The sequence below is a fragment of the Aegilops tauschii genome, chromosome 4, assembly GCF_002575655.3.
Source record: "Aegilops tauschii subsp. strangulata cultivar AL8/78 chromosome 4, Aet v6.0, whole genome shotgun sequence".
Classification (NCBI taxonomy): Eukaryota; Viridiplantae; Streptophyta; class Magnoliopsida; order Poales; family Poaceae; genus Aegilops; species Aegilops tauschii.
The window spans coordinates 478,129,651-478,156,650 of NC_053038.3; the positions used below are offsets into that span (position 1 = coordinate 478,129,651).

At 49.5% G+C, this 27,000-nt stretch overlaps 1 protein-coding gene across 6 annotated transcripts; it reads left to right on the forward strand.

Annotated features, from left to right (window-relative positions):
- Positions 1-330: 330 nt before the first annotated feature.
- Positions 331-8,996, forward strand: LOC109735162 (protein WEAK CHLOROPLAST MOVEMENT UNDER BLUE LIGHT 1). 6 transcript variants are annotated; one of them, XM_040387527.3, is made up of 4 exons: positions 354-3,971; positions 4,043-4,104; positions 5,802-6,590; positions 6,811-8,996. In XM_040387527.3, the coding sequence occupies exons 3-4, from the start codon at positions 5,832-5,834 to the stop codon at positions 8,644-8,646; spliced, it is 2,595 nt and encodes an 864-aa protein (XP_040243461.1). In that variant the 5' UTR covers positions 354-3,971; positions 4,043-4,104; positions 5,802-5,831; the 3' UTR covers positions 8,647-8,996. The 6 variants fall into 6 exon arrangements, 4 of the variants coding, with proteins under 4 accessions (XP_040243461.1, XP_040243459.1, XP_020149955.1 ...); XM_040387525.3 differs by having other exon boundaries at positions 438-3,971; positions 4,043-4,284; XM_020294366.4 differs by having other exon boundaries at positions 3,296-3,971; positions 4,026-4,104.
- Positions 8,997-27,000: the final 18,004 nt, after the last annotated feature.

Below are 27,000 nucleotides of genomic sequence, written 5' to 3' on the forward strand. Positions count from 1 at the left end.
CAGTTGGACGAGTAAATGTTGTGCGCTGCACACCACCCGCTATCTAACGGCAGCATGCGAAATCAATGCATTGCAGAGGTGAGCCTACAAACTGTTGCAATATGGAGAGAAAGCCAAAATACGGATCACAATATACTGAAGCACTCAGATCCCAAGACATGTTGACGCTCCAGATAATACGAGCATACGGAAGTACGACCCATATTGAATTTTTGATAAACTTTTATAATATATATGGATCTTTAAAACAAGAGTGAAAGTTGTTTGAATATTCCCAATTTGCTCTAAAACAGGCGCGGCACCTGACGGTTAACCCAACCCTCAAAAACAAAAGCAGCTGAGAAAAGAGCAATCGCTCCATTGCTCCGTCGCGAGTCCAGACTCCACCCAGAGCATGAACCCGCGCTACAAAGCCCTCCCCAAATCCTTCGGCACCCGAAGCTTCCTCCGCAAATCCAACCAAACCCTCGTCAAATCCTTCGCCTCCTCGGCCCCAGCCCCGTCAAGCGCACCGCCCCACACCGACGCGCTCGCGGAGCTCGTGCACGCCACCCGTTCGGCGAAATGCCTCCGCAGGCTCCACGCGCTGCTGGCCGTCACGGGCGCGATCAACCGGGACACCTCCGCCGTCACGGCCGCCGTCGAGGGCTACCTCTCCCTCGGCATGCCGGGCGCCGCGGCGTCGTTGTTCGCCGGGTCCCACCGCCGCCGCCCCACGGTGTACTCGCTCAACCTCGCCGTCCGCTGCTTCTCGGCCCACGGGTTCCACCGGGAGCTCCTCGGCCTGTACAGGACGGCGTGCGCCTACGGTGGTGGCTCCGACAACTTCACGTTCCCGCCGGTCATCAAGGCGTGCACGGCCGTGGGATGCCTCCTCCTTGGGAGGGAGGCGCACGGCAGGGTCCTGCGGGACGGGCACGGGGACAATGTCGGCGTGCAGACCGCGCTGCTTGACATGTACGCCAAGGCTGGCTGGGTTGGCGCGTCCAGGGCGGTGTTTGACTGCATGGCGCAGAGGGACCTGATTTCCTGGAACGCGTTGATCTCGGGGTACTCTCTGAATGGGTGCTTCAGAGAAGCTGTCGAGGCTATGCGGGAGATGCAGGAGGACGGCATGAGGCCGAACGCTAGCACTTTTGTTGCTGCTGTCGGTGTCTGCGGTGCAGTCGGAGATTCGGATGCCGGTGATTCGCTGCATGCGTTTGCGCTGAAATGTGGGGCGCTTGCTGATGAATCCGTCACACCTGCATTCATCTCAATGTACGCTGGGTTTGATGATCTTTCCTCGTCGCGGTTGCTCTTTGATCTGCAGCCTGTGAAGGATTTGGTGTCTTACAATTCCATGATCTCAGCGTACATGCAGCATGACAAATGGAAGGAATCATTCGAGGTCTTCAGGTTGATGCGCTGTGCAGGACTAGGGCCTAATCTGGTAACAGTGGTATCTGTCCTTCCAACCTGCAGTGATTTCTTTGGTGTACACGTCGGCGAATCTGTGCATGGTATGGTTATCAAGTTTGGCCTTGCAGAGCAGATTTCTGTTGTCAGCGCTCTTGTTTCTATGTATTCTAAACTTGGGGAGTTGGATTCAGCTGTGCAGCTTTTCTGCAGTTGTACTGCAAAGAACCATCTTCTGTGGAACTCCATAATTTCTGGGTACATTTTGAACAACGAATGGCACACTGCTCTTGATGCATTCTGCAGGATGCAAACTGAAGGTGTTGCAGCCGATGCAACAACTGTCATTAAGGTGATCTCCGGATGCAGGCACATAAAAGATTTACGTATGGCAAAGTCCATCCATGGATATGCTGTGAGAAACAGTTTTGAATTGAACCAAAGCGTGATGAATGCACTCCTGGCTATGTACGGTGACTGTGGAGAACTCTCAAATTCCTACAAGTTATTTCAGAAAATGGAAGTACCTATGTTGATATCTTGGAACACGATAATATCTGGCTATGCTGAAGCTGGAGATGCAGAGGCTTCTGTAAGACTCTTCCGCCAGATGCGCCAAGCAGACTTGCAGTTTGATGTAGTAACCCTGATTGGCCTTACCAGCAGTATTTCGGTGGCTGAGGATGCCACAATTGGAGAATCACTTCATTCTTTGGCAGTTAAAAGTGGATGCAGTACAGATGTTTCTCTTACACACACCCTCATTACTATGTACAGCAACTGTGGTTCTGTTCAGGCATGCCAGCGACTCTTTGACAGCTTGTCTTCTGTGAACACAGTCTCTTACAATGTTCTGATGACCGGATACCGTAAAAACAACCTATCTGAAGAGATCTTACCTCTGTTTTATGAAATGGTAAAGAATGAGAAGGAGCCAAATCATATTACATTACTGAATGTATTGCCTGTTTGTCAGAGTCAGTTGCAAGGAAAGTCTGTCCACGGCTATGCAGTTCGAAATTTCTTCAGGCTAGAAACCCCTATGCTCACATCAGCCATTTGTATGTACAGTAGGTTCAACAATTTTGATTACAGCTGCAAACTCTTCAATTCGGTTGGTGAAAAAAACACCATAGTATGGAATTGCATCTTATCTGCCTGTGTTCAGTGCAAGCTGGCTGATATTGCATTTGATTTCTTCAGGCAGATGTGCTTCCTTAATGTGAATCCTGATGCAGTAACCATGTTGGCACTCATCTCAGCATGTTCGCAGATTGGAAAAGCAGATTTGGCAGAATGTGTTACAGCTCTCTTACTAAAGAATGGCTTTGGTGGAAGCCTTTTTGTTGTCAATGCTCTCATTGACATGCATTCAAGGTGTGGAAGCATTTCATTTGCAAGAGAGCTCTTTGATAGCTCAGGGGCAAAAGATTCTGTTACTTGGAGTGCAATGATCAACTCATATGGTTTACATGGGGATGGCAAGTCTGCCATTGACCTTTTCTCCATGATGATAGCTTCAGGAGTGGAGCCAGATGACGTAACTTTTGTTAGTATCTTGTCAGCTTGCAGTCATAGTGGCCTTGTAGAGCAAGCAAGATCCTTGTTTAAATCACTACAGATAGACTACGGCATCACACCGAGGATGGAGCATTATGCATGCATGGTGGATCTGCTAGGTCGAACTGGCCACTTGGATGAAGCCTATGATGTTGTCGGGTCAATGCCATTCAGACCATCAGAAAGTTTGCTTGAGTCATTGCTTGGAGCCTGTAGATTCCATGGAAATTCCAAAATTGGAGAGGCTGTGGGGAAATTGCTCATTGACTCTGACCACAGTAATCCACGGTCTTATGTCATGCTTTCTAACATCTATGCTTCAGTTGGTAAATGGAATGACTATGAGTGGCTGCGGTTAGATATGGAAGGAAAAGGGTTGAGGAAAGATGTGGGAATCAGTTTGATTGAGTAGCCCTGATCCTACAACAAGCTCCATTAGCTAGAGAACTTTTTTTTGTCAAACACAAGGCATTAAAATTGTGGGGAATGTGTTGAAACCCTGCTCAAGCCTAAGTTGATGTTCGTCTACTGACAGCTGGTAGAGCATTTGTTTAACACAAGAAACATGCAAAATCATTCTTCTGCGAGATTGACAGTTGTTAGAGCATTTTTTAACACAAGAAAATAGTCTAAATCATTCATCCATGGATTAATTTCTTGGAGTAGCTAGTTGTTACACAAAGTTTGAAATATCTCCATCTCAGTGCAACCAGGATTGTTTGCTTTTAAAATGCTAAATGCATTGTTATCCTTGAAGGAAGATTGTGGTCATTTAAATGATATGCGCTCACAGCTGTTGCATTGCTGTTATGGTAATACCTTAAAGAATTGCTTGGTCTGATTGGGAGAAGATTGTGGACAAGCTATGGACAAGCTAGGTCAACAGAATCTCAGTGAGATATCCATTCTATCAAATTCGAGTATCAGGTACATGAACACAGCAAGATCTCCTGATGACTGGGCAGCCAGTTATAGATGTTATACTCTTGACACCTCGTAATGTTGGTATGAGGGTATGTGCTTTGCCATTTTCTTGTTACACTTACAGTTATATATCGTCTTAGCAGTTGTTTTTGTGGTGCAGATTCCCATTGGGAAGACTTCAGTTCTGCCAAACAGGAAACACAAATCTTTCTTCCTGCAAAGGTCTCTCGCTTTAATTATGAAAGAAGCTACACACGAAATATTTTGTAGCACTGGTCTATTAAGAAAGGGCTAATGTTTCTCGAATCAGTTATAGTATCCATTTTTTCTTCAGAAAAGAAAGAAAGAACGTTCAGGGTGGGCTTCCAGACAATCTTCCACATTTGTACCACTGCAAAAATTGTTCGTATCCCATCCCAGCAATGCTCGACTTACTACTTTCACATATGGTAACTTCCATGTTATCATTGATTAGGTATACACACAGTAAATTGTTACGGTAGAAATGAAGACACAATGATTGACATCATCTGTTCCGTTAGAAAAATACGGCATACATGTAGGTAATTGTTTTCATATTTGCTTCCTGCTTTATTTACTCTAAAGAATAAAAACAGATCCAATGCTATGTTACAAAGAAGAAGACCGCGTGCTTTCTTTTGCTGTACTTTTTTCTTTCTTTCTGTCTTTCCTTCTTTTTTTTGTACTTTTTACCAATCTGCGCACTGAATGGCATATGAAGAATATTCAACCAATGAAATGCCAACTAAACTAAAGAAAGAGGAACTTGAAGCACTAAGCTTTTCTATTGTTTCCAACTATCATGACGTTCTAAATGAATATTTCCAATACAGTTGTTCCTTCTTCCTGCTTCCTGCTTCATGCTGGCACACAATTTCCTTAACCATCCAGCTTGTGCCAGTAGCTTTGATAAAAGTAAAATAGTGTACAAAAACTACAGGACGAAATCAAACCAAATATTGCATTAGGGGAATAAGTCCAAGTCTTCCCCACATATGAATATTTTTAAATTGATCCTATTCTCTACTCCCAGGTGGCTCTCCACTGTCCCAATTCTTTCAACCCTTCCTCCAGTGTTGTCTCCCCAATACCTGCAAAAACTGCCCAAACCTTTTCCCCATCTCCAGTCTCCTCCCCTCGTTTTGAAGATCCTTCATCCTTCAATTACAAAATATACAGGCACGAGGTCTCAGCTCTTCAGTAAGTTTCAGCTTTTGCTTACTTTCTGATCACGCACATGGCTTTCAGATACTGTCGTATTTGTGGCTCAGTTGTAATCATGTTTTCCTTTATTTATTTATTTTTCGTTTCATGAGTTCTTGAGTTTTACTTTTGGGATCTTTCTAGGATGTTTGCTTTGGTTGAAGTTGGATTATTTTGTTTAACCATGTAATTTGCTTACATATGAAGACCTCAGTTCTTGACATAGATAAAGCAATATTGGTTTCACATGGATCAGAAATTAAACCAAAAATTTAGAGGTGTCCTGCAACTTGTTTGCATGTCCAGATCGTACTTTTGTTATGTCCAAGAACATTTAGCCAAAATAGTTGTGCTAGATGAGCCTTTGCCGTGACAAATCATCAAGTCAATATTTTGTGGCTTCTCTGATAGTAATGGTTGAATAAAAGTACTACTTGGTTTGCTCTTATACCATGGATTTATCATCTATAAAATCTTATCAAGTTCAAACCTTTCCTGAATGTTCTTGGATGAGAACATCATATATGAAGACCCCTCCTTCATTGAAAAATCTGTATCTCAGGACTTCCCTTTGCTGAGTTTATTGTAGTTGTGTGTGTTTGCATGTTTTACTTTATTTGGTAAGTAAACTGGTACTCATACTTAGGTTTTGGCTGTTCCGGTCTAATTCTCATCTTCAATGTTTTCTTCCACAGTTAATATATAATTAAACTGTGACGGGAAGAATGGTAGAGGAGAATCTTGAAGTGGGTGACTCGTCTTTGTCTTCACCAAAATCTGTGCAAAATTTATTAGAGCCTAAGCCAACTGAAGGCACTAATGAAGATGATAACAGTAACCTTGAGAAAATAGCATGTGCCAATTTGGAGACACCGATGCACCAAGAACTTCCTGCAAGCTTGATATTGAGTGATGAAGAAAGCAATCTGCAGGAGATTTCGGTTGAACAAAAGGCTCCCATTGGTGATTCCATAATTGGTTCATCAGAAGTAGACCACAGTGGGTTGCCATCAATCAAAGAAGATTCTCACAGTTTTCCATCTGCCTCTAACGAAGTTGATGAATCAAAGGATGCTATCAGTGACTTGATGACAATGCATTCTTCAGAAGAAAACACAGATGCAATGGCACAGACTTCAGTTAGCTCAAGAGAAGAGGTCCAATGTGCACCTTTGCATAACGTTCAAGATGGTGCTTCCTGTTCTGATTCTGAGAAGACTGTTTGTGAGGCGCCACCTGCTATCTTACAAAAGGTGAAAGAAGATAAACCACGGTTCATGCATAGATTGCCTGATCGCCAGATGAGCCTACGAGACACTAGACAGAAAATGCCTGCACCTGTGAGGAGATTGAACAGTGGGAATTATTCGAGGACCAGTAACTTTTTTGTCGATACAACGAAGCCCATTGAGTCAGTGAAGGTGGCTGCCTCAAGATTTGGTGGTAGCGTCAACTGGAAAACGCGCAAAACAGAACCAGTGCAGGTAACTCACAACATACCTTCTCTTGTTTGTTACATTAATTCTCTCAGCTACAACTTAATAAATTATCTTTCATTTGCATCAGCTACAACTTAACAAATCATCTTACATTAATTCTCTCAGCTACAACTTAATTCCATCTTTTGTAGTTTTATTGAGACTTACTTGAGCACTTACAGACACAATCTTTCATTTGTATGATTAACAATCTTGGTATATCCAGGTGGGTGACCATGTCAAACTCGAGGTCAGTCTGCTGGAGAACGAAATTTCAGATTGCAAACAGCAAGCAGAAGCTGCAGAGGCTGCAAAGCTGTCTGTATTCAATGAGATTGAGAGAACAAATAAGCTTATTGAAGACCTGAAACATGATCTGGAGAGGGCAGAACATGAAGAGGCACATGCCAAGGAGGATTTGGATTTCTTCCAATTTATTGTACCAGAGATGGAGGAAGGAGGAGCTAGCGATGATAGTGTTGCAGGCGAGGAGATTTTGAAAAATATCCAAGAACGGCACAAAGTACTGGTGTCCAAACTGAAATTGGTCAATGATGAGTTAAAAGGGGTTCAGGAGGATTATGATTCTTTATTGATTGAACAGGATATTTCCATTGAAAAATCTCAGGTAGCCATCATAGTATCCAAAGAGTCCGAGAAGCAAGCAGAGGAGCTCACTGTAGAGCTCAACAAACTGAAGGAAGTGTTGGATTTGGCTCGTGCCACGTGCCATGATGCTGAAAAACACAAGGCGTGTGCATCCTTAGCTCGAGATGAGGACCGTCTTAAATGGAAGAAGAATCTAGGGCAAGCAGAGGAGAAGCTGAGTCAACTCAACAAGAAGCTTTCCTCTGTTGAAGATCTGAAATCAGAGCTCGAAATATCATCCAGCTTGCTGGTGAAGCGCAACGAAGAGCTAAATGCATATGTGGAGGCAAAACTAATTAAAGAAGCACAAGAACAAGGCAACAGAACTGAGGAGACCATGCAAGAAGAAACCATTGTATCAAGAAATGAGCTCGAAGAGCACATGAAGGGTATTGATAAGGTGAGAGATGAAGTATGTGCCCTGAAAGTTGCTGCTGCATCACTTCAGTCAGAGTTAAGCATAGAGAAAGAAGCACTTGCCACCATGCAGCAGCTGGAAGCAATGGCATCGACCACCATTAATTCTCTCAAGGCGGAGATTAAGCTGGCACAACAGGAACTGGAAACAGTTCAGGCCAAGGAGAAGAAAACCCGCAATAGAATGAGCGAGTTGCCTGGGCTTCTGCAAGCTGCAGCCCAGGAAGCTGATGAGGCAAAGTCTCTTGCTATGAAGGCACAGGAGGTGCTAAGAACGAGCAAGGGGGAAATGGAGCAAGCGAAGGCTGATCTGAGTGCTATGGAATTCAGGCTCCAGGCAGTCCTGAAGGAGACGGAAGCAGCTAAAGAGTCTGAGAGGCTGTCGCTTGATGCTCTCAGAGCGCTGGAGGAGAGCGAGCTTGTAGCAAGCATTGCAGAACAAGGCTCTCCTAGAATGATCACGCTTGACTTTGATGAACACGCGTCTCTCATCGAGAAGTCCCATCAGGCAGAAGAACTTGTCCATGAGAAGATATCTGTTGCAATTGCGCAGGTTGAGATGGCCAAGGAGTCCGAGTCTCTCGTCTTGGCAAAGCTCAGCGAAGTTTACAAGGTTCTGGAAGAACGAAAGCAAGCACTGCTTGCTGCCAAAAAGCAGGCCGATAGTGCCACCGAAGGCAAGCTGGCCATGGAACAGGAACTGAGGACATGGAGGGAGGAGCATGGGGAGCGTCGTAAGGCTACCGCTGAGGCTTTGAAATCTGAAACTAAACATTCAAACCCGGTGGTGATCGTCGTTGAGCGCGATCGGGACACCGGGGGCACATGCAAAGAAGACAGCTGTGCCTTGGTTCACCCACTGTCCTCAGATATGTCAGCCAGGAACAGCCCTGCCGGCCCAGGTTTGCGCGAGAAGGCGAAGAAGGCAAAGAAGCCGCGGTTCCTCCGCCGCATGATGATGTTCCTGGCCAGGAGGAGGCTCACAGCAGCGGCGTAACACGGTGTGCTCTCCTTCTGGCGGATGTGTCAGAAGTATTTCCCCGCAAAAAGAGAAAGAAGAAGTGTTAGAACTGTCAGATTTGTGTTCATTCTGCGATAAGCCAAGTGATCCTTTTGTTTACCCAACTGCCGTGCCGCAGAACTCTCCGATCACGGGCTGTGAGGTCTTGGTGGAATTTATATCTATATATATGGAGAAAGTTCTGAAACGCGAACTTGTAAATTTGTGGAAGAAAAGAAGCTTGTAAATTTGTAATGTTTTGAATACTAGCGTGTGTTTTGTGCCTGTAACTTCGACTGGCTCTAATGCTTGATGAACTGGATCTTGAGTTGGATGCTTTGGGCGAATTTCGTGCGCTGGATAAGATGAGAGGGAACTGCGTGCCTCCGGCTCTTGTTCTCGGATCTGGTACTGTAACAGTGGGTTTTGCAAGGCGCTTTCTTCTAGAGTGTGAACATTGCTCAAATTGCGTGGAGCAGTTATTATCCTGCAACTACATCTGAATGCAAACTGGTCCTGCATGCTGCAATATTCTTCTGAATTTTAGGGGGACTTAGACTGGAGATTCAGCTTATTCTTACACATAACACATTCGGGGGATACCTGGAGAAGGCACAGGGAAATCATGGTGCCGACCACGGCGCTCAACGCCCTCAATGTTCATGTTCAGCTCGCGCGCTCGCCGACGGCCGGGGCGGATTGTCGGCGGCGTGGCCGTGGCCGTGGGACGCACGGCGCGACAATCAACATGCTCTCCACACACGACGCCTGGCATATCATCATATTCCTTCCGCGGTGGCAGCTGCCATTGTCGGCGCGACATTCCGTGCTCGTTGGTGCAGGCCACGTCCCTCAACTTGCCGCAAGACGAAGCTGTCGCGCACGTCGCCGGGCACGTTATTTTTTTTCCTTTTAATTAAATTTCCATGCCCTCGTGAGTGAGAATTATGATAAACCATTTCTTTATGCACACATTTCACCGTTTATTTAGTTAATACCTGTTGTAAACTATCTCCCATCTAACGCGTGAGTCTTTCCTCCTCCTGAAGAAAAGTCTTCTTCCTCCTCCCGCCAACGATGTTAGGTTCAACGTCTTGGTTTCGGCTGTGTAGCGGTGGCGATGTTCCTCTGCAGAAGTAATGTATCCCACGTCCTACCCCCCCCCCCCTCCCATGGTGCGAATAGCGTCGATGTGTGAAGGTGTGTCTTCATCGGATCTTGCGGGATTCGATTGGTGCTGGTCTTTGATGGATCTATTTGGATCCAGTTTTTGTTCGTCTTCGTACATGTGGTTACAGGTTTGATCTTTGCGATCTACAACTCTTTTTAACGACGACGGTTACTGCTCTGGTGCATTAGTCCCTTAGCACGACGACTTCCTAACTGACTACAACAAGGTTTGCCCGACTGCAGTGAGGAAGGGGCGATGACAGCGGCGCGCCACTGACTCGCTCTAGTGTTTGTAGTCGTCGCTAGGTGCTCCATGACCTAATTGTAATTTTGTTACCTCTAGTTTTCTCTGTACTGTCATGATTGGTAAATGAATTAATTCTTTTTCTCGCAATACCCTCTGTAAACTAATATAAGACTTTTCTAGTGCATTGATGCTTAGGTAAGATGCTAAGTGCATTAACAACCCTAGCAACTGCCCTGCAAAAAAAAACCCTAGCAACTAACGTCCCAAATGCATAGGTGCTTACTCCAATCAATACATTATCATCATTGTTGGATAATGAGCAACTAAGCTTTACTGAGGGCCAAAGGCCATTACATATACATGTGTGTCAAAGTGCAGAAAACCGCTTATACAATGGGGATATACCGAAAGAGACTATACACATCTAACACCCCCCCTCAAACTCATGGTGGATCAACAACACCGAGTTTGGAGAGGAAAAAGGTATGCTGCGCTCGAGTCTGTGCCTTCGTGAAGAAGTCAGCCAACTGTAACTCAGAGGGCACATAGTGAAGAGCGAGAGTCTGATCTTGCACAGTAGCACGCACAAAGTGGGCATCCACACCGATGTGCTTGGTGAGCTCATGCTTCACCGGGTCACGCGCAATACTGATAGCACCAGTACTGTCTGACAATAAGGGAGTTGAGGTAGTAGCAGACACACCAAAATCCTCAAGTAACCACCGTAACTAGATCACCTCAGCGGTCAACATAGCCATGGCCCGCAACTCAGCCTTTGTACTCGAGCGAGAAACCGCAGTCTGTTTCTTTGTCTTCCAGGCAATAAGAGAGCCACCAAGAAAGACACAGTAAGCAGATAGCGAGCGTCGATCAGAGGGATCACTAGCTCAGGTAGCATCAGAGTAGGCCTGGAGCTCAAGAGAACTGGAGCGGGGAAAGAAAAGGCGCAGAGAGATCGTGCCACGAAGATATCGTAGAACACGGAGGAGGTGACTATAGTGGACAGAGGTGGGGGCTGAAACAAACTGACTCGGGATGTGGATAGGATAGGAGATGTCAGGACGCGTAACAGCAAGATAGACAAGACTGCCAACGAGGTGACGATAGCGAGTGGGATTAGGAAGAGGGTCACCATCAGAGGCACGAAGCTCCATAGGAGTCACAACAGTGCGCTCATCACCGAGAGCAGCGCGAGCAAGAAGATCCTAAATATATTTTTCTTGGGAGATGTAGAAGCCATCAGAGGTCGAGGAGATCTCAATCCCAAGAAAATAGCGAAGTGGACCAAGATCAGTCATGAGAAACTGGTCGCGAAGGCGAGCCTTAACAAAGGCAATGTACTCAGAGTCGTCACCAGTGATGATCATGTCATCAACATAGAGAAGGAGAAGAGTCCGACCACGAGGAGACGTGTGAACAAACAACGCGGGATCATGATCACTGGGCAAGAAACCAGCAGCAGTCACCATAGAGGCGAAGCGCTCAAACTAGGCGCGAGGGGCCTGTTTAAGACCATAGAGGGAGCGCCGAAGTCTGCAGATCATACATCAGGGGCATAGTACCCCGGTGGTGGCTGCATATAAACCTCCTCACGCAACTCGCCATTGAGAAAGGCGTTCTGGACATCAAGTTGAGAGATAGACCAATGACGAACAGAAGCCACAGCAAGGAGAGTGCGGACAGTGGTCATGTGGGCCACATGAGCGAAAGTCTCATCATAATCGCGTCCCTGCTCCTGCTGAAAACCACGGGCCACAAGACGAGCTTTGTAGCGCTCAAGAGAACCATCAGAGCGAGTCTTAATCTTGTAGACCCACTTGCAGGTGATGGGACGAACACCGGAAGGGAGGGGAACCAAATCCCATGTGCCTGAGCGCTCAAGGGCAGCAAGCTCTTCGGCCATCGCAAGTTTCCATTCAGGCTGAGTCATGGCAGCCCGATAGGAAGTGGGCTCAGCAAGAACAGAGAGACCGTACCGATCAGGAGAGTAGCGATCAGGCGAGGGGCGAGGCCGAGCACGAAGGTTATGAATCGGGGGAGGCGTGAAAGGAGGAGCACCAGAGGTGGAAGGCGCGTCAGGAGAAGCATCCTCAGAACGAGGGCGACGAGTATAGTGGAGAGGAAACAGTGAGAGAGGGCGACGGACTGGAGATGATGGTGGAGAGGTGGAGGAGGAGGATGGGGAAGATGGTGTCGGAGGTGAAGAAGAAGGAATGAGAGGTGCAGGAGGAGGAAGTGAAACATGAGGCACATAGTAGGGTGTATCAGGGAGAAGAAGAAAAGAAATATCATCCATAGAGAAGCGCGAGGAAGAAGGACGTGGGTAGTAAGAGCGAGACTCGTCAAAGGTCACATCACGCGAGATGCGCAAATGCCGACCAACAGGATCCCAACAACGATAGCCCTTGTGCTCATCACTGTAGCCAAGGAAAACACACTCAACCGACTGAGCAGTCAGTTTGGTTCGTTCTCGCGGTGCAAGAAGGACATAGCACACACATCCAAACATATGGAGAGCTGAGTAGTCAGGAGAGCGACCAGTGAGACACTCCATAGGAATACCACCCTGCAGAGCAGTCAATGGCTGAATGTTGATGAGATAGGTGGATGCAGAAACAACCTCAGCCCAAAAGTGGGGTGGAAGGGAAGCGGCAATCATCAGCGCACGAGCCGTCTCAAGTATGTGACGATGCTTACGTTCAGCAATGCCATTCGGACCATGAGCACCAGGACATGAGAACTGGGCAAGAGTACCCTGTTCCACAAAAAAACCACGCAACAGCTGAGAGATGAACTCACCAGCGGAGTCAGCACAAAAAGTATGAATGGGCGTGGAAAACTAGGTGTGAACCATGGCAGCAAAGCGTTTGTATATAGAGAGAACCTCGCTACGAGATTTCATGAAGTAGAGCCAAGTGTAGCGAGAGAAATCATCAATAAACAAAATATAGTAGCGATGACCACCTTTCGAATCAAAGGGAGCAGGACCCCAGACATCCGAATGAACTAAGTCAAAAGGACGCTGAGATACCGACTCATTGGTAGGATAAGGTAACTGGGTCTGTTTGACAAGTCTGCAACCATTATAATGTAAAGAAACATCTCCAGATATAGACCCTAAGAGGCCCTGATGAACTAAAGAAGACAAGCGAGCGCCACAGATGTGACCAAGGCGATGATGCCACTATTGGAAGGACGTAGACGAGGAGGCAGCAAGACCATGGGAGCTGGCAGAAGTGGTGGCAGCGGAAGGAACACAAAGCCAGTCAACTTCCCAAAGGCCCTCTGACTCACGGTGCCGAGGGCCAGCACCAACCAAAGCCTTGGTGCGACGATCCTGAATGGGTGCGACGATCCTGAATGGAGCAAGAGTCGGTATCAAGAATGACACGACAACCAGAATCAGTAAGTTGGGCAGCGGAAAAAAGATTCATGGTAAGGCGAGGAACATGTGAAACACTAGGAACAGAGAAAGATGGAGTGGAAAGAAGACCACGACTAGCAATAGGAAGAGGTGTGCCATCGGTGGTAAGAACATTAATAGGCGAATCAAGAGGTCGGAGAGAAGACAACACGGAAGAATCAGAAGACATATGAAAAGAGGCTCCAGAGGCTTGGCTCCATATTCCCTTGACCCGCGACCCTCCTGCGTCCCCCCCGCGGGCGGCCAGGAGGGAACCCTAGCCGCCGCCGCCGGGGCTCCCCCTCCTCCTCTCCTCCCTCCCTCGCCGCCGCCAGGGGGCGCAGCCGGGCGAAGCGCGGCTGGCGCTGGCGGTGGCGGGGAGATCTCGTCCTCTCGCGCGGGGCCCTGATGCGGGACGGGGCGGCCGGGCTGGGGTGCGGTGCTGGCGGCGGGCGCTGCGGCGTGGCGGGGAGCCGGAGCTGTGCGGCGACGACCTCTTGCTGGCTGCGCGACGGGCGTCGTGGTGGCGGAGCGTGCTGGACGGCCGGTGGCAGCGCATGGTGCGGGTCAACGTAGCTTCGGCAGATCTAGCCGCGTCACGACGCGGGCTGCGGGCGGCAAGGACTGTGGACGGCGCCGTGGGGTCCGGCGGTGGTCGTCCATGGCAGCGGGGGCGGTGGTGCGTGCTTGGCGGCGGCGGCCCCGTCCAGCACCATTCTGGTCTGGCAGGCGTGTGGGCGAAGGGCGGCGCGGGGCGGGCTGCGACCGGGTGTGGTCGTGGCCATGTCCATGGGCCACGGCGGCGCACTAGCTGCTGCCGCTGGCGACGGCGGTAGTGGCAGGTTGATTGCGGCGGCGGCCAGATCTTCTTGGCGTCGGCCCGTCTGTAGGCTGCCTGTATCGGCCTTCGACCCCTCTCCTCGGTGTCCGTTCGCTTCTCTCACCGAAGGGCTGGCCTTCTCCCGGCTGCGGTCCATCATCCGTCTCGCACCCTGTGACGTAGGACCGAGCTGGTCTCCCGCCCGGCAGCAGGACCGGCTTGTCTCGCGCCCGGCAGCAGGACTGCGCTCGTCTCGCGCCCGGCAGCAGGACCGGCCCGTCTCGCGCCCGGCGGCAGGACTGCGCTCGTCTCGCGCCCGGTGTAGCAGGATGGCTCGATGGAGGCTTGTTGTGGCCGGCCTATTGGGTCTCGGCGTTGGGACCGGCCAGGGGTGTGAAAGGCAAATCCTTTCCGCCCGTCTCTGCGGTGGGGGTAGCGGTAGGGCTCGGGGGACTCGGTGTCAAGGTCTTGGATTCCGGGGCGGCGGCCCTGGTGGTGGTGGCGCGGTGCTCTTGGGCAGAGCTCGTGCCTCGGTGCTGCCCGGCTACTACGGCCGTGTGGGCGGCGTGGTAGCTGGGGTGTGGCGTTCGGTGGCGGTGAATGTTGGCCGGGGTGAAAGCTCTCTATCTTCGGACGGACTGGCGACGGCGAAGATCGCTCCCTTCTTGAAGCCATCGTCGCAACTATCACTGCCCGTCGTGGTGCTCCAGGGGAAACTCTGATCCTCGGATCGGGCGGTGGCGACGCTCCGGTGCCGTATCCTTCCTGAAGGCACCGCTTTGGAGCCCACGGTTCGTCATATGCAGCTTCCCTTCTTCGGATGAAGCGCCCGGCGGCTCTTGTAGTGCTAGGGTGTGTGTTGCTGCGCTCAGCACCTATGTATCCTACCTTGGGTGGGTGTGTGTGTTTGTGGTGGGTGAGTGCGGTTGTATCGGTTACTGTGGATCTTTGCTTTATATATAAAGCGGGGCGAAAGCCTTTTTCGGTAAGAGGCTCCAGAATCCAGAACCCACGAAGATTTACCTGACTGTGGAGATGCCTACGGTGGTGAAGAAGTGGATGTAGTCACCGCAGCAGTGGAACCGGTCGACGAAGAGCCCGGGGAAGCCAAGAGATGCTTGAGCCTCAGAATGTCCTGGTCAGTGAGTGACGGAGTCGAGGAAAATCCAGGAGTCCCACTGGAAGAGGAGCGCCTCTGGTCTCGCTTCTTCTCACGACAATCAGACTCTGGATGACCTGGCCGAGAGCAGTAGCCACAGAAGGTGTCACGGCGCAACCGGCCCCTCTCAGCATAAGGAGGGCGACCCACCCCCCGAAGGTGTGGGTAGGAGCAGTGGAGCGGTGAGCCGAGCAGACGACACAGGAGCCCGAGCAGCCAACACAGACGGAACCACCAGCAACCCAGCAGAGCGAAGGCGAGTCTCCTTAGCACGAAGCTCGGCAAGCACCTCCGAGAGAGGAACACAACCACGAGCAAGCAAGTGAGCCCTCCTGGGCTCAAACACAGAGCGGAGACGAGATAAGAACTCATGAACCCAATGAAACTCCAAGTCAGACCGAGTAGTCTGACAGCAATGGCAAGTGCCACAAACAACTGTCCGCAGTGAGTCAAGCTGACGCCAGATGGCAGAGCACTGTGAATAGAACTCATCAACAGACGAGTCGCCCTGCTGAAGAGCATGCTCCTGACGCACCACAGAGAGGTATAGAGCATCGCCAGAGGGCTGATAGCGCTGACAAAGATAGGACCACATAGCTGCAACAGTGCCGAGGCCCATGAACTCGGAAGCAAACTGAGGGTGGACACTCGCAGTGAGAACAGCAACAGCTCGAGCATCATCATTGCACCACTGAGTGTAAGTAGACAGATCATCCCGGTAGACAGAAAGAGCATCAGAATATGCGGATACCTGCTGATCATAGGCATCAACTGCAGCATCATCAAGAGCCTTGGCTGCATCCCGATCAGCCGGAGAAGCATCAGCAGCAAGCACCGGCGGTACCGGCGGAACAGGAGCCACCGGAGCAACAGGGCAGGGCGGACAATGTACCTCGCCAGAGAGAACGCCCCACAGAAGAAGACCGCGCATGTGGATACGCATGAACCCCACAAACTCAGCATAGTTGGTGCCATCGAAGACCACCGAGCACCGAGGAACCGCAACATAGCCCGAAGAGGACAGGAGGAAGTCACTCTGATATGGTTGTTTCTGCCTCTTTTTTTTGAAGTCAACTGGAACAGAGAGTCCCGATCTGGATCGAACGGGATCAAGGGGATCGAGCAGCGGCTCGCAGGATGCCTGCTCACTCGAGGCCCCCGCGCACACGCCCGCACGCCCGCTCGCTCGACTCAGCGAGTAGAGACCAGGAGCAGGCGACAGCAGCGGGAAGCAGGGCCGGCGGGAAGCGAGGAGCGGCCTGGACGGACGCAGCGCACTACCCCGTGCGAGAGGAGGAGTCTAGAGCGAGCAGAGGAGACGCACCCGAGGCCGGCAGTTGCTCGCTTGAGCGGGGGAAGGAGCCGCGCGGCCTTGGAAACGGGGCAGCTGCGGCCTGCGGGCGGCGGATCCGGACGGGATGGGTGCCGTGGCGGTGGCCTGAGCAGAGCAGCAGGCGGCGGAGGCTTGAGGCAAGCTGGGACAGGCAGGAATCGAGCCGGGGCGGCCGGAATCGAGCAGAAACGGCCGGAGACGAGGTAGGCTAGGAGGAGGGAGCACGGAGTTGCAGCGTGCGAGGGAGAGAGGCTAGCCTAGCATCTGATACCATGTTGGATAATGAGCAACTAAGCTTTACTGAGGGCCAAAGGCCATTACATATACATGTGTGTCAAAGTGCAGAAAACCCCTTATACAATGGGGATATACCGAAAAGAGACTATACACATCTAACAATCATTATCAACGAAAAGAATACCACTAGAAATTGCTGCAAGAAAGTAACCTTTGTCGTTGTAATGATCCCTCCCTCCCGAGTGTCAGCGTTGAACACTGCATCCAGTGGCGGAGCTTGCATTGAGTTACGCCTGGGGCTGGCTAGCTTGAGCGATGAATTTTCATGAATTTCTGTACTTTATACTTCCTCCTCTCCGGTTTATAGAGCACATTTTTTTCTCATTTTATTAGTCCCAATTTTACTTATATCAAACTACCCATAGTGGGAGTAACACGGACAAATAATGTCGGAGTAAATGACCACGGGTAGCCTCATCAGCCTCTCGCGGTATTTCAAGACATCGGGGCCGGCTGCGCCCCTCAAGCCTCAGGGACAAAGTACCGCCTTCTTAGGGCCGGCTCGTCCAAGCGGTCGGCTGCTGGAAGGCGGCGGAGTCCAGCAGGCGGCCAAGAAGTAGGCCGACTCCTAGCAGGCGGCCCCTCGCGCCCTCAAAGTTTGCACCCATATAAACATGACGAGACGGGGCGTGGCTACAGTGCGGCCTGCCACCCCCGAATCCAGGGCGGAACATGGCCACATTGCAGCGTACCAGGCGGACATCCCCCGCCCGGCGCGACACTGTTACCATGCTGCTTGTGACATCACCCATGGCAGAGGGGGCCATGCTCCAACGACGGTCTGTCGGTACAGCCCGCAGGCGGCGGGCCCTACTTGTTCGTGAGAAGCCAGAAGGCGGCGAGCCTAGACCAGTCGGCTCGGGCGGAGGCCGGCTCCTAGCAGGCGGCCCTCTCGCTCCCTTGAAGTTTGTGCACCATTAACCAGAAGAGACGGGGAGTGGCTACAGTGAACGCCCACCAGGTGGCGGGACTGTAGCCACGCCCTCCCAGACAAAGCACGCATCATCAGCAGCACGGCTACAGTACTAAGCAGCCGGCAAGACCCGCCAGCGGCGAGCGCGGCCTGTCGGCCAAGTACAAGACAGCCAGCGGGACCCGCCAGGTGGAGGGCCCCAATGGCCGGCGGAGAAGCCGGCCACCAGAGACACTGACAGCCGGGTCCTACACCCGGCCAGATTACCGTTGTACCTTAAACCCCCCAGGACACCCATGCAAAGGGTTCAGCGTCTTAGAAAACACACACACCATAGAGCGAGGAGTAGAGCTAGCCTTGCCCTTCTTCCTCCTCTAGCCAAACAGCTCAAGGAGCAAGTTTGTAGCTACTTGTTGAGATAGTGATCATGCGGAGACCCCGCAGAGCAGGACTAGGGGTGTTATCTCCTAGGAGAGCCCCGAACCTGGGTAAGATGCGTCGGTGTACGTGCTTGCGCCTTATCCCGTTTCCAAGCACCGCGACGTATTACTCTCCCCCACCATGATAAGCCATCCTTTGGCATATGTCGCACGAAACCCCCGACATTTGGCGCCCACCGTGGGGCTAGGTGCATCGTCGTTCGGAGATCTGTTCTGGACGGGAACCCTCTTCCTCCCTGGCGAGTGCAGCCAACCTGGCATGCCCGATGGCGTTTGCACTGATGCGCTGCATGGCGCAGAAGCCGCCTCTGTAGCGAGCGGCCTCGCCGATCTCATCGGCGGGATCCGCCTCTCCGACGAGCCCGCGCCCGGCGCGGGGGTAGCCAGCTCTGAGAGCTGCCTCGTCGACCTCCTTGGCAAGCTCCACATCGCCAACGAGCCCTCCTACGACCTAGAGTCGATCGGCTCCACCGACCCGATGCTTGTCGACTCCGACACGACATCCCTCGACGCCTTCCCCACCAACGTGGTGGTCATCGATGACCCGCTCCCTCGAGCGGATAGCGGCGGTAGCACCGTCACGGAGGTGCTCGTCATCAGCCACGATGGAGCGTTTGGCGGAGCCGCTGAGGACCCGCTGCAGGCGGCATTGCGGGACCTGTCCGCGCCCATCGCGGGCGACATCACCGAGACGCTAGAAGCCTACCGCGTCTCCCTCGTCGAGAGCGCCAAGAAGTTGGCTACCATGAGACGCCTCTACGAGGCCTACCAGCGCGAGATCGACCTCGCCGTCGGCGGCACGCCGGTTGCTGGCGAGCCCAGCCGCATGGGCACGGTCCGACAACGCGGTGCCACCATCGCCAGCATATTCGGGGTGGACCGCCCTGTCTACGCCACGCCCATGGAGAACATACGTGCTGCCCAGGCGGCAGCAGACGAGCTGGACCACCTAGAGGGTGACGAGCGTCGCTGCATGACAGAGCGCGTTCAGCAGCTCATCGACGCGGCCGCCGCGCGGCAAGAAGCCGGTGCCGCATGGCGGAACCCGGCGTGCAAGCCGAGAATCCTCCCCCCCCCCCCCCGCCGAGACCAAGGAGCGACCACCCGGATGCCGACAGGCGGCGCCCGCGACAGATGAGACCGAGAGCCGGCGGCTAGCCGTAGCCGCACACGCCTCACCATCGAGCGTGACCAGGATGGCTGCCCACGAGCAGTGGAACGACGGGACGACCATCCGCCTCCTCCTACTCACAGGGAGAGGCGTGCCTCCCTGCCGCCTGTTGAGCATCCGACTCTCGGCGACCGACTAGGCCGCCGTGGGCCACCATGAAGGAGTCGGAGAGAACGATGCCCGCCATCGGATCGACCGCCTAGCTCGATCCCTAGCGTAGAAGAAGAAGATGCAATCGGCCCGCCTTGTTTTGGCCCCCGCATTCGTGATGAGCCCTTCCCCAAAGGGTTCTCACTCCCACGATATACGCCCAAGTACAACGGCTCCGTAAAGCTGGAAGATTGGCTGGTTGACTACTCCACCGCGGTCACCATAGCAAACGGCAACAAGCGCGTTGCCGTGAAGTACGTTCCCCTTATGCTACAGGGCATGGCCCGGACATGGCTGAACAGCCTCAAGCCCCACAGCATCAACAACTGGATAGACTTCACCGAAGTCTTCATCCGCAACTTCACCAACACCTACAAGCGGCCGCCCAAGGCCTGCCAGCTTTCTCTGTGCGTCCAAGGTCCCACCGAGTCCACCCATGACTACTTGACGCGGAGGGCCGAGCTTCGCAACTCCTGCGAAGGGGTGCACGAGGTGCAAGCCATAGAGTACTTCACAGCCGGGTGCAGAGAAGGCACCCTACTCAAGCACCGACTCCTCTGCGACGAGCTGGCCACACTCGACGAACTGCTGATCATAGCAGAACAATATGCCATGGCCGACTCCTCCATGAAGTCGGAGCTCTAGGTGGACGCGTCCGGGAAGGTGCTCCCTCCGGCTCCTCGGACGCCAGTTGGTGACAACAGTCGGCGCCAGCAACAGAACGACAACAAGCGCAAGGCCCCGCAGCCGGCTTCCACTAGCCGACAGGTGGCGACAGTTGAGGATCAGCAGCCGGAGGGACAACCCGGCCCCAAGCGTCAGATGGGCGGCAAGCCTGCTTGGCTACCCGCCTTCTCCTATGAGCAAACCCTCGATGCTCCCTGCAAGTTCCACATCGGCGCGAAGCCGTCCAACCATACCACCCGGAAATGCCACTGGCTCACCCGAATCTCCAAGGGCGAAGGACTGCTGCCTCCTCCGCCTGCTGGCCAGCTGCCGCCTCCTCCTCAGCAGCCGGCGGCCCGTCCAGTAGTCGGCGCCATCCAGGACGAGTTCCCTGAAGAACATGGAGCCTACGTCGTCTTCACCAGTGTGGCCGACGGCAAGCATAGCCGGCGTCAGCAGCACCAAGAGGTGAATGCTGTCGCTTCAGAAGCCCCAGAGTTCATGCACTAGTCCGAGAAGCCCATCAGCTGGAGCCAAGCTGACCACCCGGAGGTGATGCCTTCTCCGGGTTCCTATGCCTTGGTGTTGGATGCCACCTTTGCAACAGAGAGGCGAGCTTCTCGTTTCTCCCGGGTTTTGATAGACGGCGGTAGCAGCATCAACATCCTTTACCGCGACACCATGGAGAAGTTGTGCATCAAAGAGAAGCAGCTCCAGCCCAGTCAGACTATCTTCCACGACATTGTACCTGTCCTTTCCTGCTCACCAATCCGCAAGATCAAGATAGATGTTCCCTACGGAGACAAACATCCCTTCCACCGAGAAGCGATTTGGTTTGAGGTGGTTGATCTGGAGAGCCCTTATCACGCACTTCTTGGCCGGCCTGCTCTGGCCAAGTTCATGGCGGTGCCAGATTATGCCTACCTCAAGATGAAGATGCCGGGTGATGACCCACAAGTATAGGGGATCTATCGTAGTCCTTTCGATAAGTAAGAGTGTCGAACCCAATGAGGAGCAGAAGGAAATGATAAGCAGTTTTCAGCAAGGTATTCTCTGCAAGCACTGAAATTATAGGTAACGGATAGTTTTGTGATAAGATAATTTGTAACGAACAACAAGTAACAAAAGTAAATAAAGTGCAGCAAGGTGGCCCAATACTTTTTGTAGCAAAGGACAAGCCTGGACAAACTCTTATATAGAGAAAAGCGCTCCCAAGGACACATGGGAATTATCGTCAAGCTAGTTTTCATCACGTTCATATGATTCGCGTTCGGTACTTTGATAATTTGATATGTGGGTGGACCGGTGCTTGGGTGCCGTCCTTGCTTGGACAAGCATCCCACTTATGATTAACTCCTATTGCAAGCATCCGCAACTACAAAAGAAGTATTAAGGTAAACCTAACCATAGCATGAAACATATGGATCCAAATCAGCCCCTTACGAAGCAACACATAAAGTAGGGTTTAAGCTTCTGTCACTCTAGCAACCCATCATCTACTTATTACTTCCCAATGCCTTCCTCTAGGCCCAAATAATGGTGAAGTGTCATGTAGTCGACGTTCACATAACACCACTAGAGGAGAGACAACATACATCTCATCAAAATATCGAACGCATACCAAATTCACATGACTACTAATAGCAAGACTTCTCCCATGTCCTCAGGAACAAACGTAACTACTCACAAAGCATATTCATGTTCATAATCAGAGGGGTATTAATATGCATAATGGATCTGAACATATGATCTTCCACCAAATAAACCAACTAGCATCAACTACAAGGAGTAATCAATACTACTAGCAACCTACAGGTACCAATCCCAGACTTGGAGACAAGAATTGGATACAAGAGATGAACTAGGGTTTTAGATGAGATGGTGCTGGTGAAGATGTTGATGGAGATTGGCCCTCTCCCGATGAGAGGAGCGTTGGTGATGACGATGGCGATGATTTCCCCCTCCCGGAGGGAAGTGTCCCTGGCAGAACAGCTCCGCCGGAGCCCTAGATTGGTTCCGCCAAGGTTCCGCCTCGTGGCGGCGGAGTCTCGTCCCTAAAGCTTGCTTATGATTTTGTCTCGGACGAAAGACTTCATATAGGAGAAGATGGGCACCGGAGGGCCAACAGGGGGTCCACGAGGCAGGGGCGCGCCCCCCACCCTCGTGCCCAGGGTGTGGGTCCCCTCTGGTATTTCTTCAGCTCAATATTTTTTATTATTTCCAAAAACAACTTCCGTGGAGTTTCAGGACTTTTGGAGTTGTGTAGAATAGGTCTCCAATATTTGCTCCTTTTCCAGCCCAGAATTCCAGCTGCCGGCATTCTCCCTCCTTATGTAAACCTTGTAAAATAAGAGGGAATAGGCATAAGTATTGTGACATAACATGTAATAACAACCCATAGTGCAATAAATATCAATATAAAAGCATGATGCAAAATGGACGTATCAACTCCCCCAAGCTTAGACCTCGCTTGTCCTCAAGCGGAAGCCGATAACGATAAATATGTCCACATGTTTAGAGATGGAGGTGTCGATAAAATAAAATACGGACATGAGGGCATCATGATCATTCTTATAACAACAACATATATGGATATTGTCATATGATTTCTTATGCTCAAGTAATAATCTATTCACAATGTCAAGTATGAATCAGAAACTTTATTGAGAACTAACAAACTATAATCTCAGTCATTGAAGCAATTGCAATTTATCATAACATCAGAAAGAGTCAATATAAGAGCTTTTCAGCAAGTTCACATACTCAACTATCATTTAGTCTTTCACAATTGCTAACACTCACGCAATACTTGTGGTTACGGAGTTTTAATCGGACACAGAGAAAAATAGGGGCTTATAGTTTCGCCTCCCAACCTTTTACCTCAAGGGTAATGTCAATAATAATAGTTCATGCTAACTTACATCCAATTAGATATATATACCAGGATCTTTCCAACACACTGTGCTTGCCAAAGGATAAAATGTAAAAAGAGGAAAGGTGAAGATCACCATGACTCTTGCATAAGGTAGAAGATAAAAGTAAAAGATAGGCCCTTCGCAGAGGGAAGCAGAGGTTGCCATGCGCTTTCAGGGTTGGATGCACAAAATCTTAATGCGAAAGAACGTCACTTTATATTGCCACTTGTGATATGGACCTTCATTATGCAGTCCGTCGCTTTTATTTCTTCCACATCACAAGATCGTATAAAGCTTATTTCCTCCACACTAATCAATCACACATATTTAGAGAGCAATTTTTATTGCTTGCACCGATGACAACTTACTTGAAGGATCTTACTCAATCCATAGGTAGATATGGTGGACTCTCATGGCAAAACTGGGTTTAAGGGTTTTTGGAAGCACAAGTAGTATCTCTACTTGGTGCAAAGAATTTGGCTAGCATGAGGGGGAATGGCAAGCTCAACATGTTGGATGATCCATAACAATATACTTTATTTCAGATACAAGAAAACATAACCCATTACGTTGTCTTCCTTGTCAAACATCAACTCTTTAGCATGTCATATTTTAATGAGTGCTCACAATCATAAAAGATGTCCAAGATAGTGTATTTATATGTGAAACCTCTCTTTCTTTATTACTTCCTATTAATTGCAACGATGACCAAATCTATGTTTGTCAACTCTCAACAACTTTTAATCATCATACTCTTTCTATGTGAAGTCATTACTCTCCATAAGATCAATATGATCTGTTTATTTCTTTTTATTCTTTTCTCTTTTCTTTTATTCACTCAAGATCATGGCAAGATAATCAAGCCCTTGACTCAACACTAATCTTTATTATATAGCTCACGGACTCGATTATATAGAGGAATCATAAAGCAAAACTCAAAACTAGATCATACCAAAAAACTTTATTCTACTAGACCAAGATATTACTAAAAGGATCGAACGAAGAAAAACAGTAAAGATAGGAGTGTGTTGGTGATACAATACCGGGGCACCTCCCCCAAGCTTGGCAGTTGCCAAGGGGAGTGCCCATACCCATATGATTATGTCTCCTTTTTCGGAGGTGGTGATGATGGAGTTGTTGATGATGACAGTTGTGCCTTTAGCTTCTTCATACTGTAACTGAGAAGGGCAATTTCCTCCTTTAAATCATCGACCTCCGATTCCAGCTTCAAGATCTTGTCACATAAATCTCCTTTGCTTTTCTGCCGAAAACAAGAAGGAATAGATCGGCTGTTAGATAGTTTAGCCCTCTTAGGGAGACTAGATTTCTTGAAGTTCACGTGCATATCCCCAAGTTGAGGTAGAGGGACATCCTCCTCCTCCGAACTTGAATCATTGATCCTCATCAAATGAGCATCCTCCTCCTCATCCGTAGTTCGACCACAAGGGGATAGATCCCCATAGGTCTTTGGGTCAGCAATGAGGTGCGAGACATAGCTCTCTCCGTCGGAATCCTGAGATGACATCTTGCTCCAAATCTGCTACAGAAACAGCTTGAAACAAAAACAGAAGATAATTGCGTGATACGGTGGTCAAAACGGAGTCCGGAGAGCGCACGAGGTGCCCACGAGGCAGGGGGCGCGCCCAGGGGGGTAGGGCGCGCCCTCCACCCTCGTGGAGCCCTCGTGTCCTTCCCGGACTGCTTCTTATTTTTCTATTTTTCTAAATATTCCAAAACGGAGAAAAATTGCCATTAGAACTGTTTTGGAGTCGGTTTACTTACCGTACCACATACATATTCCTTTTCGGAGTCTAAAACGTTCTGGAAAGTGTCTCTTATGTATTCCTCCGGGGTTACGGTTTCAATAATATTAGTTTCAAAATTTATAGGATTACCTGAGATCTAATGTTTGATTCTTTGACCGTTCACCACTTTTGGATTTGTGCCTTCGAAGTTGTTGATTTTTATGGCACCGAAACGATAGACCTCCTCGATAACGTAAGGACCTTCCCATTTAGAGAGAAGTTTTCCTGCAAAATATCTTAAACGAGAGTTGTATAGCAACACATAATCACCTACATTAAACTCACGCTTTTGTATCCTTTTGTCATGCCATCTTTTAACCTTTTCTTTAAACAACTTGGCATTCTCACAGGCTTGGGTTCTCCATTCATCAAGTGAGCTTATGTCAAATAACCTCTTCTCACCGGCAAGTTTGAAATCATAATTGAGCTCTTTAATAGCCCAATATGCCTTATGTTCTAGTTCGAGAGGTAAGTGACATGCTTTTCCATAAACCATTTTATACGGAGACATACCCATAGGATTTTTATATGCAGTTCTATAGGCCCATAATGCATCATCAAGTTTCTTGGACCAATTCTTTCTAGATCTGTTAACAGTCTTTTGCAAAATTAATTTGAGCTCTCTATTGCTCAATTCTACTTGACCACTAGACTGCGGGTGATAAGGAGATGCAATTCTATGATTAACATCATACTTAGCAAGCATTTTACGAAAGGCACCATGAATAAAATGTGAACCACCATCAGTCATTAAATATCTAGGGACTCCAAACCTCGGAAAAATAACTTCTTTAAGCATCTTAATAGAAGTGTTATGATCAGCACTACTAGTTGGAATAGCTTCTACCCACTTAGTAACATAATCAACAGCAACCAAAATATGTGTGTACCCATTAGAGGCAAGAAACGGTCCCATATAATCAAAGACCCAAACATCGAATGGTTCAATAACAAGTGAATAATTCATAGGCATTTCTTGACGTCTACTGATATTACCAATTCTTTGACATTCATCACAAGATAAGACAAACTTACGGGCATCCTTGAAGAGAGTAGGCCAATAAAAACCGGATTGCAATACCTTATGTGCAGTTCTATCCCCAGCGTGGTGTCCTCCATAAGCCTCGGAGTGGCACTTTCGTAGGATCTGTTCCTGTTCATGCTCAGGCACACAACGTCTAATAACACCATGTACTCCTTCTTTATAAAGATGCGGGTCATCCCAGAAGTAATGTCTCAAATCCTAGAAAAACTTTTTCTTTTGCTACTATGTGAAACTAGGTGGTATGAATTTAGCAACGATGTAATTAGCATAATCAGCATACCATGGAGCAGTACGAGAAGCATTTATGACATTTAATTGTTCATCAGGAAAGCTATCATCAATAGGTAGTGGGTCATCAAGAACATTTTCTAACCTAGACAAGTTGTCTGCAACGGGGTTCTCAGCTCCCTTTCTATCAATAATATGCAAATCAAATTCTTGTAGCAAGAGAACCCATCTAATAAGTCTAGGTTTAGCATCTTTCTTTTCCATAAGATATTTAATAGCAGCATGATCGCTGTGAATAGTTACTTTAGAATCAACAATATAAGGTCTGAACTTATCACAAGCAAATACAACTGCTAAGAATTCTTTTTCAGTAGTAGCATAATTTCTCTGGGCATTGTCTAGAGTTTTACTAGCATATTGAATAACATTTAATTTCTTATCAACTCTTTGCCCTAGAACATCACCTACAGCATAATCACTAGCATCACACATAATTTCAAAAGGTAAATTCCAATCAGGTGGCTGAACAATAGGTGCAGAGATCAATGCTTTCTTAAGTATTTCAAATGCTTCTACACAATCATCATCA

Coding starts and splice junctions, on each gene's coding strand:
- LOC109735162 (XM_040387527.3), top strand. CDS start 5,832: ATGGTAGAGGAGAATCTTGAAGTGGGTGACTCGTCTTTGTCTTCACCA. Junction 6,591..6,810: donor GCAAAACAGAACCAGTGCAG/GTAACTCACAAC, acceptor TGGTATATCCAG/GTGGGTGACCATGTCAAACT.